This window comes from Gymnogyps californianus, chromosome 1, assembly GCF_018139145.2.
Source record: "Gymnogyps californianus isolate 813 chromosome 1, ASM1813914v2, whole genome shotgun sequence".
NCBI lineage: Eukaryota > Metazoa > Chordata > Aves > Accipitriformes > Cathartidae > Gymnogyps > Gymnogyps californianus.
Genome location: NC_059471.1, coordinates 134,788,804 through 134,803,913, shown reverse-complemented (window position 1 = coordinate 134,803,913; position 15,110 = coordinate 134,788,804). Strand labels below are relative to the sequence as shown.

At 47.6% G+C, this 15,110-nt stretch overlaps 1 protein-coding gene across 2 annotated transcripts in view; it reads left to right on the top strand.

Annotated features, from left to right (window-relative positions):
- LOC127024624 (alpha-2-macroglobulin-like) overlaps window positions 1-15,110 on the top strand; it is a 42,333-nt gene that overhangs the window by 23,960 nt on the left and 3,263 nt on the right. For both annotated transcript variants that reach the window (XM_050909232.1, XM_050909231.1), the window contains exons 19-35: window positions 36-264; window positions 1,368-1,494; window positions 2,105-2,226; window positions 4,809-4,860; window positions 5,500-5,583; window positions 5,712-5,888; window positions 6,793-6,877; window positions 7,446-7,602; window positions 7,892-7,966; window positions 10,190-10,355; window positions 11,361-11,584; window positions 12,172-12,390; window positions 12,698-12,825; window positions 13,194-13,284; window positions 13,878-13,952; window positions 14,382-14,484; window positions 14,943-14,984. In XM_050909232.1, the coding sequence (XP_050765189.1) occupies window positions 36-264; window positions 1,368-1,494; window positions 2,105-2,226; window positions 4,809-4,860; window positions 5,500-5,583; window positions 5,712-5,888; window positions 6,793-6,877; window positions 7,446-7,602; window positions 7,892-7,966; window positions 10,190-10,355; window positions 11,361-11,584; window positions 12,172-12,390; window positions 12,698-12,825; window positions 13,194-13,284; window positions 13,878-13,952; window positions 14,382-14,484; window positions 14,943-14,984 (2,156 nt within the window). The remainder of the gene's footprint in view (window positions 1-35; window positions 265-1,367; window positions 1,495-2,104; window positions 2,227-4,808; window positions 4,861-5,499; window positions 5,584-5,711; window positions 5,889-6,792; window positions 6,878-7,445; window positions 7,603-7,891; window positions 7,967-10,189; window positions 10,356-11,360; window positions 11,585-12,171; window positions 12,391-12,697; window positions 12,826-13,193; window positions 13,285-13,877; window positions 13,953-14,381; window positions 14,485-14,942; window positions 14,985-15,110) is intronic.

Sequence of the window (15,110 nt, the reverse complement as noted above, 5' to 3'; positions counted from 1 at the left end):
ATATAACTGAAATCTTGTTCTCCGTCCCTCACCAGCTCTGAGGGGAATGCTGATCTAGATGTGACCATCCCTGACACCATCACCGAGTGGAAAGCCAATGCATTCTGCACTTCGGCAGACACGGGCTTTGGCCTGTCCCCGACAGTGTCTCTCAGAGCCTTCCAGCCCTTCTTTGTAGAGCTCACCATGCCCTACTCTGTGGTGCGTGGTGAGTCCTTCACGCTGAAAGCCACCGTTTTCAACTACCTGACTGCCTGCATCAGGGTAAGAGACATTCATAACTTTGCTCAGTCTGACAGCTTAGGGAAGGCTGCAATGGGCCACTTATAACATGATTTTCCAAGCCAGATGACTGATCTCTGACTATAATTTCACATAGGTGTACGTATGTAGGAATTCTTGGTGTATTTAATGAACGGAGAATAAGTTTTTCCAACTAAGTTTTGAAAGCTGTGTTTGATTCAGAATCTAAAGCTCTGCTGCTGAGGCCCCTGGCCTTGTCATCACAGATTTATGTCGTTGTCCTATAGAAACATGAATCTTGGGTTATCCACAGACCACAGCATCATTGCATACCCACATGGAAACTCCAGGTTCACCAGGGTGGATACCTGTGTTCAGCCTTTAGTCTCATCTCATATAAACATCTCACAAAATATCATGCCAGATTTGCTGGAATATGCAGACTTCCTGTGATTTATTGCATCTGCCCCTAAGACACTGAGCAGAGCTATATAGCTTCACTATTCTTATCTGCATTATTTCACCAACAAAAAAGACAAGAGAGAATTTAGGAGGTGATTGGAACAAACTCTCAATCACCTTCGCTCAGTTCTTTATAAATACAGATTTTTATTCTAAAAGGAACGAAGCTGAAACAAGGAGAGGCACTGATCCAGCCATTCCAATGCACTTTCATTTATTTCCCCGTCTTTCCTGTTTTGTTTGCTATTTTCAGGTTCCTTATTCCACTCTCTGTTGTTCCCTTACTAGCTTTCCCACTGCTGGTGTTTTACCTCTTCACCTAACTAATCATGAGGGGGGTCTTTAATTCATGGGGAAGTTTGAAGTCATTGCTTTTCCTTTACTCACACAACTGGTCCATGCTCTCCATTTTCCCCGAATCTATCTCCTTTCCAAAGACACACGTCCTGTTCTCTACACTTACCTCCCCAATCTCTTACAATTGTACACATCTCAGTCTTTTCCCACTTTATCACCCAGTTCTTGCTCTGCAATATCCATAAGGTTCTCAGTCCCAAAGTGTAACCAGCTCCACTCCCCATTTCCATGTACTGCACTGTCTCCAGTAACCCCAGCTTCTCTGCAATTCCAACCTTCATGACACCTCTCTGTACAACTGGCAGGTCAGCGTGTCTCTGGCTGAATCTACTCATTTCCTGGCTACACCAGCAGAGAAGCAGGAAGAATCCTACTGCATCTGCATGAATGAAAGGAAAACTGTGGCTTGGGCAGTAACACCAAGATCTTTAGGTAAGAGGCCAGACAACAGGAAAATACTGGGATCAGATATCTGTGAATGACGTCAGCTCTTTGGTGTGAGGAGCTAGGTGACTCCAAACCTGTCTGGAAGGACCTCGTCTATGCCAGAAGTGAGAATTCCAACCCTGAGGCTGAGACACTACACTGGGATGCAGTTTCCAGATCCTAAACAAACTATTTAAGTGTTATGGGCCATTGTTTTCTTAACATTTGAATAGAAATCACCAATTCCCTTAACGCATGCAAAGCACTCAGACATTCCTGTTGTGGAGCTGAGAATGTTTTAGCTTAATGTGGCTGGGTCTGAAATATTTTAATCAAAGCTTGCTTTCTCTGAAGCCTCCCAGAACAAGACTGTTTGATTTACAAGACCTGCCCCTCCACTACTCTTCTTACTGATGGACTACCACCTGCTTGGGTGGCCATCACGAAGGAGGTGGCCTGGAAGGCTGCAGCTGGATCAAGATAAAACACTGTCTCGAGTTTAGTTCTCCTCTCGGAAAAGCTTCTCTGTAATGCACCAGAGAGTGCACAGCACAAACACAAACCCACGTTTCCCTGGCGCTGCCCGGTGGGGCTGGCTGACCCCTGTTTCCTCCAGGGCAGGTGGAGTTCTCGGTGAGCACTGAGGCCCTGCAGAACCAGCAGCCCTGTGGGAATGCCATTGTGGAGACCCCTGAGAAAGGGCGGAAGGACACGGTCATCAGACAGCTGCTGGTGGAGGTATGTGGGCTGCTGAGTTTGGTGGCACAGAAAAGTAATAATAATTTCATGTTCCACAGCAACAGTTGCTCTATGATAAAGGTTTTCTGTTTTAGCCATGATAGCAGCAATAATGGCTTGTGTGACTCTTATTCTGCATTTATAAAAGAAGCATTGATAAATCTCACACAGGCCAACAGAGCCCATAACTCATAAAGTCGCCATCTCATAGTAAAAGCAGGGTATTACGTTACATAGTGGGACAGAAACAATAAGGCAGGCAATAATGACAGGTTTGTCCCAGACACATCATCTGGGAGATAAATGAGAACTCCTTGGTTTTACCTGTAATAAATCACAGGGATAGGTTGTAAATGGAAGGCTTGCCAGAAACCTTATGCATCTCCTTCAGCACATGGCCAGTACTCTGGAATATGGAACAGTCACCACAATCCACAAAAGTTTCCAAACAAAATTACCATCATTGTTTTGAACTGTTTTTATTACACTTTTAAGAATGTTCAAAACAGTATGAACTAACTTTTTATTTTTGCATTCTTTTGTACATTTTTTTTCTTAAGAAAATGATGAAACCACAGCTTTTCCCATGATAAATAGCCAGTCATAAAATTAATCCACAGTATAAGACTCCCTGTAATATTAATAGCAAACAAAGAGTACTAGCTCATTGTATAGTGAAATCTACATAATATCACGTCATAATATTGTCAATCCTATGCATGACAGGAAGGAATAATCTTATTTAACAAAATTAAGTCAGGAGTAATATATACATTGTAGCTCCTCCTTACATTGCAGACATTCCAATTTTCAGTAAGGCAGAGCTAGGATTCATGTAATATGTAACTTTAGGAAATGTTTTGCTAACCTGAATGTAATGACAGAACAACAATCCTATCTGTTAGGCTTTTTTTTTTTTTTTAATTTCACTTATTTACAAATGAATTTGAATGTATAGTGCATTTCGTGTATCAGGGCATGAATAACTGTTTAACATTTCAGGAAAACTTCCTAATTTCTTATATGCCTTCATGAAAAAGAGTGTTTATTTTGTTCTTTGAAGATACTGGAAGATCAGAACTGTAAAGTCTTTTCTCCCAGATGGCAGGGGAGTGCAAATAACTGAATAAGCATTAAAATTACTTCTGTTGGGGGGGTCTGAGAGATTACTGGTCTTATCCTGTTATTGTAATGAGGTAATTAATCTCCAGCAAGGCCTGACTGGATAGAATCAGAGATTAGCACCCAAGGCTGAACAATTAATTAGCAGGGGTGGATACAGTGTAACTTGCCTCGGTGGAGCTGCATTGTCCCAAATGCATGGATGTCAATATCCCCTGCAGCAGGCAGTGCATCCCAGGGAGAGTGAAGGGAGTGTGCCAGAGCCCCTGGGGCATCCTCTTGCCCCTCGGGAAACCAAGCCTTGCTGAGAACTAGTTGGGAAACAGGATGTTTTTTCACCCAGGAATTTCTCAGCTGGAAAGGAAAATCTTTCAAATAGTTACAGTTTGTATGTTTTCATTTCCTGTTGAAATGTTCAAAATCAAACAAAACAATGGATTTCTCATTTAGTTGCATTTCAGAATGACATACTGAAACAAACAAGAAGGTGCCTTTCCAAACAGAAGCATTTAGATCTGTCATAGTTTATCCTAAAAGCTTTTTCTTTTTTCTGTTTTTTTCCCTATTCTTTTAATCTTTCTCTGTCTTTTCATACTGAAGAATGAGAGGCAATGTATTTTAACTCTGTGAGAAAGTGAAGGTATACCATTGTTTACATGCTGGAAAAAATTTTCAGCTGGCAAAAGTTGGGAACCAGTAATGAAGCAATGAGAATTCTCCTATTTGGAGGTTAAAAAAATTGATGCGGGGATCTCACTGAAATAAACTCTGACAAAATACTTTTTCTAGTAAATATTTGATTCCTGAGTTTTATGCAGAATGTTTTCAACCAGCTCAAGAGAAAACAGGGCTTCTTTTCTGACTTCAAAAATTAGGCTAGAAGTTTTTGAAACAGAGGGTTAAAATCACCAGTTGACTGTGGCATGTATTTAAATTTTGGGTGTTGTAACGTGTCACTTGTGAACGCATTGGAGTGTTCTAGTTGCCACCTGTCAAAGCTCTTGCATACATACCTTACCAGTGTCCCAGGCACTCAGCCATCATCACAGCCTGAAGAGTTCTGCTAGACTGGGCCAAGGTGGGTAGCACCTTGGAAGACAGCCCTGTGGCTCTATTAGCACTGTCAGTAACATCATCTTGCATGTTATCTGCATCATAACCTGTGAAGCTGCAGGGCCTCTCTCAGTTATAAGAAAGGAAATAACATGTATTAAATTTCATGCTTGTAATTAGCCAGTATGTTATAGCCCTCAATTATCCTCAGTTTAGCACACGGAGGAAGAAACTTTGTAAGCAATTTCTAAAGACTTTTCAGTATAATTAAGTTATTACCACAGGAGAATTTATAAGTAATTTTCTTAGAGTCCCTTTTAGTTTCCCTCTTGATATTTCTTCTTTTTCTTTTTTGTTGTTGTTGTTGTTTCTCATTTTTTGCTTTTTTCCTTGCCTTTTTCCCCAAGCCGGAAGGGACTGAGATGGAAACTACCTACAACTCTGTGCTCTGTGCATCTGGTAAGAGCTTTTTGCTTTCTAAGACTTTCTTTGCTGAAGTAGAGACTAAAGACAAAAGGAGAAGACAAGGTTTGTGGATGCTCCTCTCTGAGAAGAAAGGTATAGGGATCTGATAAAATTGAGCAAACTAGATGTATGTCCAACTGGTAGTGAAACTAATTCTTCCTAAAGGAGAAGAGCTGAGGCTGTAATAGTCCCTGCAATTACAGAGGCAGAAGCTTATCTCTTAGGAACTGAGGCTGGCCAGGTCCCTGTAGGGAGAGAATATCTGGTATTTAATAGGGTTATCTCTAATGTCTTTCATTCAATGGGTGTAAAATCACAAACTGGACTCTGCAGTAAGCCAGGTCTGCCCACCAAAGCAGAAGATGCCAGAAAAATAGGCTGGAAAGTGTATTTGTCAGTCAAGGCAAGCTGATAGTGCCATGTAGGAGTCCATGACAGTCTGTGTGTGAGGGTATTGCAGGCCCAACACAAAATTTGCAGGATGGGAAGCTTCCACAACAAAATTACAGATGAATGGATTTGTTGAAGGCAGCAAACCCCTGTGCAGGGAATGGTGTCTCACCATCTTAGCTGCTACCCACGCATGTAGATGTATCTGGAATTGTAACCAAATTGATCTGGTTTTTATCCCAGAAAAGTCAATGTCAGAGCCAGTCTCCCTGGTTCTCCCAGAAACTGTGGTGGATGGCTCAGCCAGAGCATATTTCTCAGTGCTAGGTAAGTGAAGCATTCTTAAAGTGTCACTTGCTATTTTGAAACACTGCCATGTTTCTTCAGGCTGTGCTCACTCTACTGGCAAGCTCTGAACTGTGCCAATTTACACTGGAAATTGTCCTGTTCACCAGGCGACATCATGGGCACTGCCATGCAGAACCTGCACCAGCTCCTCCAGATGCCATTCGGCTGTGGGGAGCAGAACATGGTCCTTTTTGCACCCAACATCTATGTCCTGGACTATCTGAACAAGACAGGGCAGCTGAGTGAGGAGGTCAAATCCAAGGCCATCGGATACTTAGTGAGCGGTGAGCTGGAACACGGCTTTTGCTTCTCTGTTCATTCCTTCCCTTGGAAACTGGGTAAGGACAGTATGGGCCACTGGTATGTATGACCTGGGGGAGGCTGTCCTGGTGCATTCTTTGGAAGGGAACATGATGCTGTGGTAGGTAAGATGTATATAATACAGTATCTATAAGAGAGAATCCTGCGCAGAGGTGGAGGTGCAGTGTGAGAGAGGATAGCATCCAAACAGGAACACAAAAAAAGTCCAGGACTGGCAATAACTCGAGTTCTTTCCATTAGAAAAGGGATATATGAAATACATAAATCAGAGCGTAACCATTAATCATGGCAGCTGCTTATGTAGATCTCAGAACCTCCTTAGGACTAAGATTTAGAAAGTGTCACTCACCTTTGACTAGGCCAGAATTTTAACACACTAGCTAGGACATGTTGGCAGACATAACACCAGTACATATGGACATGGTGGCTATCTGCTGACTAATAAAGGACTGTTTTTACTCAGTTATTTTGCAGAAAAATTGTGCTTCCTCCAATGAAAATCACCCTGTTTTCTGCATCCCTATCCTGTGTGGGGCTCACCTTTGTATTCAGTTCTCCTCTGGGAACCGTTTTCCCATTTCTCTCAAGTCTGGGATACATTTACCTCTCTTCATCAAGTCTAGGGCAGAGAGTGGCAATGACCACAGATATCCAGTTTCCAGGGGTTTTAGGAGAGAGGAAGAGCACAAGGATGGAAGTACTCGGAGCTGTGGGTTTGCCTGACCTTCCATTGTAACACTGAGCAGCGTAGCTCACACTTGTGCCATTAGAAGGGGAACACTGTGTCCCATGTCTGCTACATTTCCTCTGCATGGCTCCTTGAAAAGTACTGTGACAACTAGAATATTCTTCCATTCTCCATTTCAGGGTATCAAAGGCAATTGAAGTACAAACACTGGGATGGTTCTTATAGCACCTTTGGGCCTCGTTATGGGCAGGTCGGGAATACCTGGTAAGACTTCAGTACCACTGGCTTTTCATTTCTGCTTTTCATGCCCTCCCTGTCCTCTATGTTCTCTTGTGCTTGGTCATTGTGGAGGTTGAAATGGTGGTGGAGATGAAATTATAATCATGACATCATAGGATAATCATGTGGGATAATGGGGCAGGGAAGGATGCTAAGGGAGATGCCTTTTAGGTTTGCAATGCTGCACTGATAGCTACTTGCCTCCCCTGATGATAGCTACTTACCTCCCCTGACACCCTTCTTCAGCTGAAGTGAGGGTGACCTGCAGGATGCCCTAGCTAGTTCTTGTTAGCAGAAGATGCTGATGAATCCCCAGAGTGCCATTGTCCACCTACCTGCAGCCCTCAGGGCTATGAATGGCAGGCTCCATTTAGCATTGGTCCCTATCTCATCGAGTCGCTAAGCTAGCTCACAGTTTCCATACAGCCCACTGTGATCAAGTCCTGTAGCCTCTACTGTTTTCCTCCAGAACGGTGATGCCCACATGGGCCCTATGACCTCTGATGGATACAGGGCCTGCTCAGGATGTCTCAGTTCCCTCTGTCACTTTCAGGCTCACAGCTTTTGTCCTCAAGTCCTTTGCCCAGGCCCGGCCTCACATCTTCATAGATGAGAAGCACATTCAGGATGCTTTGGTCTGGCTCACTCAAAAGCAGAAGGAGAACGGCTGTTTCCGCAGTTCTGGGACACTCCTGAACAATGCCATGAAGGTAACATGTCTGCCTGGTTGGCTCCACACAGGCTTTGTCAGCCTGGAACTTGACCATAAGTCACTCTGGGACCAACAGAGCTATTTCAGCACTTGGGGGTTGGGGAGGAGGGGAGAGTTATATATGTGAGCTATCACAGAAGCAGCAAGAAGCCAACAGCATCTTCTGAAGGACTTACCAGGAGAGGGAGGTTAGGAAGAATTTGTCCCTGAAAGATGTAGATACATAGCATAGGGAGAAGCCAGTGGTGCTGTGTGGGATCAACATCTACTTTTGTGGTTCCCTGCAGGGTGGAGTGAACAACGAGATCACACTGACAGCCTACATCATTATTGCATTGCTGGAGATTCCTCTGCCTGTAACCGTATGTGTCTGCACCCCAACCTGAGCCACAGATGGTACTAACCTGCCCTACTAGTGGCCCCCCAGATTATCAGGTCCCTTTACCTTTTGAAAGAAGAAATCCTGTCTAAATATTCTTTCTGTTCAAGCCTAGACTGGAATAACACTTTTCCTCCATTTTCCTCCCCTGCCCAATCCTGTCTCCCATATACACATTTCACTTAATCTTTTTCTGAGTTCTTTTGTGGAGAATCATGCTTTTGCTCCTTTAAAAGAGTACAGCTTGGATTAACAGTGAGTTAAATAATATTTAAATCTCTGAAATGAGCCAAATAGGTTTTCTACACCAGCAAAAATCTCCTTTTGTTTGTTGAAATAGTACATTCCTGTTGAACCACTTGTATGGGCCTGTTGTGTTGACACAACAGCACAGGTCTGTAAAAAAAGATGGCACATTCAGGGATTCATTCTCATTTTCTCTGCCTCTTCTAGATTGTTTTATGGAAAATCCCCATCCTTGATGCTTGGGGAATAAGGTATACCTATAGGTAATAAGGTATAACTATACAGAATACCATAAAAGGTAGTCTGTGAAAAGCCTGAGGCCTATTTAAAAGCAATGTGGGTTTGGTCATTCCGATCCCTGAGTCTGTGATCCCCTCACTGTGAGACAAGCCTCTGGTGCAGGTAAAATTGGGGTGTGAATTGCAGCAGAAGGACTGCTGAGCCAGGATGGTTGCCAGGCTGCTGTAATCCCTCTGCTCCAAATGTAGTAAGGGCTATTTTGTGTTGAAAGTTTTTTCCTGTACAGTAAGAACCAGCAGAAGGAATTATTTTGTCAGTATGGTGACATGGATGACATTAACTTCATCAGAAGTGTATTCTTTCTTTGGTATGTGTTGTGTTTAGAAGGCAAGTTCTCAGGCAGAACTGTATTGGATAACAAGGATGTTTTTCATCTCCCTGTCTGAGCCTAAAAGTGCCACTGAATGTGAACGGGTTTGTCAGAATCTGATTGGGATATGGGTGCATTTCAAGTTAAGCTGCATGAACTCCTGAGCATTGCACAGCCCTTAGGTATTTAATGCTATTGGCAATTTACTTCTGTAAGTAAAATAAGCCATATGAGACCCCTCATAAAAAACTTATTAGGACTGTCCTGAGCATGTGTATCTACTGCGACGTCCTGTCATTAGGCTGAACTCCTCCCCAACACTTACCTTACAAACAGTAGTAAGCATAGGAAACCTTAAGTGAGGCATAGACCCAACCAATTTTGTTTTTATTCTTTGTTTTCTCAAAAGCAGCTGAACTGCTTCTCCAAAAGTGACCACAAAAGATTTCATCTTCCAGTAGACACCCAGTGAAGGCAAAGTACAAAGCCACTGAAAAATAAGTCTTTTCCTTCTAGACCATTCATTAGCCTGTAAATGTGCTGTTAGGCTTCAGATCATGGCATGCCCCCCCTCCAGTGTTATTGCTTCAATTTTATAGCAGTTTTTCCACCACAAATGAGAAATAGTTATGTGTCTTGCTGAAAGGTCGGGGGGCCACAGTGTCTGTTACTTAACACTATGTAAAGTAGCTACATTTTGCTTTGCTGTAGCGATTGTGCTCTTAAACCATACTTGAGATTCTGGCTTCAAAAAGACATGTCACAAAAAATATTCCAAAAAATAGAAAAAAAGATATTCTTTCTTGTGCAGAGACAGAATTTACCTCCAAACTAGATGCTATGTTATCAAGTTCCAGCAAAATTAATTTTTTTCAGAAGGCCCTGGAAAAGGGGAACTAAACAATAAAAAGGAAAGGATAGAGCAGAGGGTGAAAGCACAGAATAGTCTCAGGGTGATAGCTAGAGGAGGAAAGCAAGTATCCAGTACATCTACAGAGAGGAAGTATATCAGAGAACTCCCCTTGCCCTGAGACACAATCAGGCCAGCAGTTCTTCTCAAGGAAGAACGATTGGAGCCCTGCTTCACAGTCTTTAAATCAAACTGGGAAAAAACATTACAACAAGATGTATTGAAGAAAAGCAGATACAAGATAAGGAACAGCCTTTGGCTGCCCATTCGTTCCAGGGGGTATTGGACTGGCAGGGGAAGGGATACACAATGGTACAATCTTTGTCAGACAGGAGAGTGGGAATGTCAAGGGTCCATAGGTACCATCTGATTCCTGTTGTTCTAAGATGGGCCTCAGTGTGAGCTCTGGCTGCTCCAGCTCAGTCTTTCTCTCCTCCCAGCACTCGGTGGTGCGTAACGCTCTGTTCTGCCTGGAAACGGCAGTAGATGAGAAAGAAAACCACGTGTACACCAAGGCACTGCTAGCATACGCCTTCGCTCTGGCAGGGAAGGAGGAGAAGCGGAAGGCATTGCTTGGCTCACTTGAAAAGGAAGCTGTGAAAAAGGGTGAGTGCTTCTGGTGGGACATCTCTCTCACTGGCCTTACATCTTCCCTTGATAAAACGGCTTTTGTTGGTGGGGCAACAGCTGTAGCAACTGGCTTCTGTGGGTGGGGAAAGGTGGAGGGAGAGGAAAGACTTGTGCAAAGGGGTTGCGTTTTTGAGAACTCCCTCTCGGTGCCCAGTCCTACTTCTTTGCTCCGAGGGAGTTCATCAGGAAGCACCAGGCACCATCCCCGTCGGTGATGAACTAAAGGGTAGCTCTGCTGGCGTCTCTCCTCAGCCCGCTCCTCTTGCCACACCAGGCACTGCTTAGCAAAGGCTTAGCAATGTTTATGGCCACTCCTTCCTTCCAGTGCACGTGCTCAACACACAACAAAGTTGACCTTGCACAGCACAAGGCACGGTAAATCAGAGAAGAGCTGGATGTGCTGAGAGAGAAAACAAACATACAGGTCATTTCAGAGGCCACAGCATAAGCTCTGAGTCTTCCAGGAAACCGCGTAATGACTCGGAAGCATTCTGGTAAAGTCAGGCCGGGCAGTGGGTTTGCCCAAGCGTTGGGTAGCAGGGTTGTGAAGGAAGCATCCCCAGCACCTTTTGCCTTCTCCGCCTGCAGGTGACTATCAAGCCCTGGTCACATTCTTTGGGTCGTTCTGCCTCACAGAGCTTGTCGCTGCCTGACCCTGGCACCTCGACTCAAAAAAGGAAGGAGTGTCATCCTTCTTAGGTCCCTGGTTCCTCGAGGTGCCCAAGCCCATAAATATCTCTGTGAATCTGGAGTCTAGGAGAAAGAGGTACCCAGGCCTGAGGACTGAGCCTCAGCAGTCTCAGACTCGTTGTAAACCTGCAGCAAGTGTAAACCTAACCCTTCCCACTTCATCCTGCATGACAGATGCATCCTGGAGGCTCTGTCCTCCCAACTGGATCTGGAGCAGATCAAGAACTCCGTCGCAATAACGGCTAATAATTGCTTGTTGTCTTGTCTCCACGCTCCCTGCCTCCTGTGAAGACGGGTCTGTTCATTGGCAGCGGCCTGGGAAAGAGCCAGAGGTTGATCTCCCGTACTATCGCTACCGAGCTCCCTCTGCTGAAGTGGAGATGACAGCCTACGTGCTCCTTGCTCGCCTCACCACGCAGCCGGCACCTTCCCAGGAGGACCTGTCATACGCATCTCTTATTGCAAAGTGGATCAGCAGTCAGCAGAATCCCAGTGGAGGCTTCTCCTCCACCCAGGTGAGTTGCTTCCCTCCCGCGACCTCACACATCAATGTCAGAAGATGGGAAGTGTCAGAGGCCCAGGAGGGAGCACAGTAAGGTTTGCCAGGGCAGGGACTGTAGCCCTGCAGTACAGCCCTGCAGTATCTACCATGGCTGCCAAGTTCCCCAGAGGCTAGAGGCTAGTATGTCAGGTAGTGCCTCTGGGAGTGACTGATGCTTTGACGAATGACCTGGTTTTCTTGACACCGTGGGGCAGAACGGTAGGGACACAGGGGACGTGTGTCTGTGCCATTGGAGAGGGCTCCCACTGCAATTTGTTCGTGCATATGAAGTTGCTGCTTCACCCTGTGGCGAGCGAGTGAAGGCTGCGCAGAGGTCCACGCCAGGGAGCTCAGGGAACCTGCCACTGCTGTGCAGAGGACACAGGAAGGGAATGGAAACATGCAAAAGCTGCTCTTTCCCTCTGTCCTTTCTACTTAAAACTGGAGGAAGTGAAGAATGGGGGGGAGGGTGCCCGCCGACAGCAAAGGGCAGGCTGTGGGAGGACAGGCTGTGGAAAGGCTAACTGCATCCCCCTGGGTGCCGGGACCCGTCTCTTTCAGGACACGGTGGTGGCTCTCCAAGCCCTGTCCCTGTACGGAGCTGTCACCTATGCCAAGAGCGGAGCAGCTTCCAAAGTGACCCTGCGATCTGGAGGGGACTTCCAGAAAGACTTCCAAGTGGATCCCACAAACCGGCTGCTGCTCCAGCGCGTGCCCCTGCCCCAGGTGCCAGGGGAGTACAGCACGGAGGTGTCTGGCGAAGGATGCGTCTACCTGCAGGTGAGGGTGATGGGGGCAGGTGGCACCCTGGGAGGGGAGCCCCTTGCCCGGCAGGAGCCAGGGAGAGGGCAGAAGGGACAGGAGAGAGGGGAGAAGTGGGAGGGAAGGCTCTGGGAGAGGGAAGAGGAGAAGAAGAGTAGAGGTGTGTGGAGGAGAAAGAGTGGGAGGGAAGGAGGGAAGGATCCGCAATGCGGAGGAGCTGTGAGAACGGGAGAAGTGGGGAGGCGGGATGGGGAGAGGATGGTCTCTCTCACGTGTTGAGAATGCACACACACATGCTCACACAGAGCTGCTGGCTCTCCTCTAGACAAGCCTGAGGTACAACGTGCAGCCCACGCAGGAGGATGCACCCTTCACGCTTCATGTGTACACCATCCCAGAGACATGTGTGGACTCCAAGGCTCACAAGGTCTTCGACATAGGCATAAATGTCAGGTGAGCCTGCGTTTGGGTCCGAGCCTTCCTGAGAAGCCATGGGAGCTGGAGGAGGTCTGGTTGCCCAGGGCGAGCCAGTCTGGAAGCCCTGGAGGAGCAGAGCATCCCTTGGAAAAGGGGGCAGGAAGCAGCTGGGCTGGGAGGAGAGGCTGTGGAGGAAGGGCATGTCCTGCAGCGGTGGAGCTGTGTGGGCAGCCCAGGGCTGGGCCAGTGAGAGGCTGCATAGATGACTAGGAGACCCTGGCATAGCTGGAGAAGAAGGTGCTGGACTGCCAGGACGTGGTGGGGTGCCAGGTGTTATGGAAAAGGTGGAAGCGCCCCCAGCTTCAACTTGAGGTGCACTCAATCTTTGTTGCTTGGTTCCTTAGTTACACTGGGGAGCGCAATGGCTCCAACATGGTGATTGTTGATGTGAAGATGCTGTCGGGATTCATCCCCGTGAAATCCTCTGTGAGGAAGGTAGGATGCTGTGTGAAGCATTTCTCTGAGTATATCTGTCCTTAATCAGGGGCATCAATTCCCTTATTTAAAGGAGCATCTAATTCTTCTCCTGGTATCTTCTCCACTGTTAGACCTGTCCCTCTTTTCCTCCAGGTCTTCCACCCCTCAGCTGTGGAGGAGGGGTGAATGAGGGATGCCAGCAGCAGCACTCCCTTGCTAGCCCTCAAGCACTTGTGGTAGCTTGCAGTAGCTCAAATATATGCACAGTTTGGCCCTTAGACCGAGAGCTGGAAGGAGACCATCAGGTCTAATTTCAGGGACTCAGGAGCCTTGGGAGATGTACGACAGCTGTGACAATGCCAGTCCCTCATTCCATTGTTGTGTTGAGGAGGTACAAGAGCATGAGATGGTGGGAACTGGGGGAAGACTTACTGTGCAGGGCTTCACACAAGAGTGTTTGCCAAGTCCCCTGGGAAGTACTCTCTCTGTGCTTTTCTTCTCAGCATCCATCTGCTGAGGTTCTAGCCGTGGGAGGAAGCTTAGATGAGTTGAAGGAGGGTTAACTAACTTCCCTTCAGATCAGCAGCCTTTTCCATGTCTCCCCTTTCCAGCTTTCAAACACCTGGTTTCACCAGATCCAACGGACAGAAGTGAGCACAAACCATGTTCTGCTGTACATAGAGCAGGTGAGGACTGACCCAGGGCTGCCGCAGGGCACACGGTGAGCTCTGCAGCACACTGACAATAGCATGCACAGAGATGGAGAGCAATGCTAAGCACCTCTGGGCTTATAAACACGAAACATAAACCTGTCTGCCACTGACCTTGTCTCTGTCTCATAGGAGACAGCTCCATCCCAGCCTTCAGCAGGCCTTCCCTCCGACCCACACGGAGATCAGGCCCTGTCCTCCCCACCAGCCAGAGTCTCCCCCAGGGTGGGGAAAGGCCCCAGGGTTTCCCCTTGCCCCTCAGCCAGGCCTGCAGTCCCCGCACCCCCCAGGGCCCAGGCCCGGGTGGCAGGGGAGAGCGAGGGAGCCTGGGGACAGTGTGGAGGCACAGGGGAGCCCGGGGCCATGCGGAGCCGCCCCTGAGCCTCCACCGCTTCCCTTCCCCAGCTGAGCAGCGAGACCCTCAGCTTCTCCTTCACAGTGGAGCGGGACATCCCCGTGCAGGGCCTGAAGCCAGCTCAGGTGAAGGTCTATGACTACTACGAGACAGGTGAGTGTGGGGCTGGGGGTGCCTGTGGGAGCGAGGGCGGGCAGTGGGATGCGCGGAGGGGCACGGGAGCTGTGGGGACCCGCAGCTGCCCCTGGCCTGGGCCATTTCTGATTGCTGCTGTCCTGATTGCTGCACCAGGGTGGCAGCGACACAGTTGTCCCCACCCCACCCCAGTGTGCTGGGAGACCATGCCTGAGCAGCTCTTGGGCACACTGGGGTGGAGACCCGCTGGGGCTGCCTGTGCGGGGTGGCTCTGCCTTGCTGCCATGGCCTCTGGACAGGGCCATGAGTGGGGCTCCCCCCACCCCAACCGGGATCTCTGGGGGGAAGCTGGGGATGGTGGCAGTGGCCTGCTGTGGGACCTGGGAGAAGCGTCTCTCTGGCACCCATCCCTCTGCCAGGAGTGCCGAGGGGCTCTGACAGCCTGCCTGCTCTCTCCCTTCCCTTCTGTTTTCCAGATGAGTTTGCCACACAGGAGTACAGCGCTCCCTGCACCACAGGTAGGGTACTGAAACCCCTTTCCTTTGCAGTTCTCTACATCTTCTTCATGGTATTTTTGGTCTTCCAGCCAGTGCTTGTCTCTTTCTGCTCGATGGGTAATTTGGATGAGATTGGCCCAACTCACA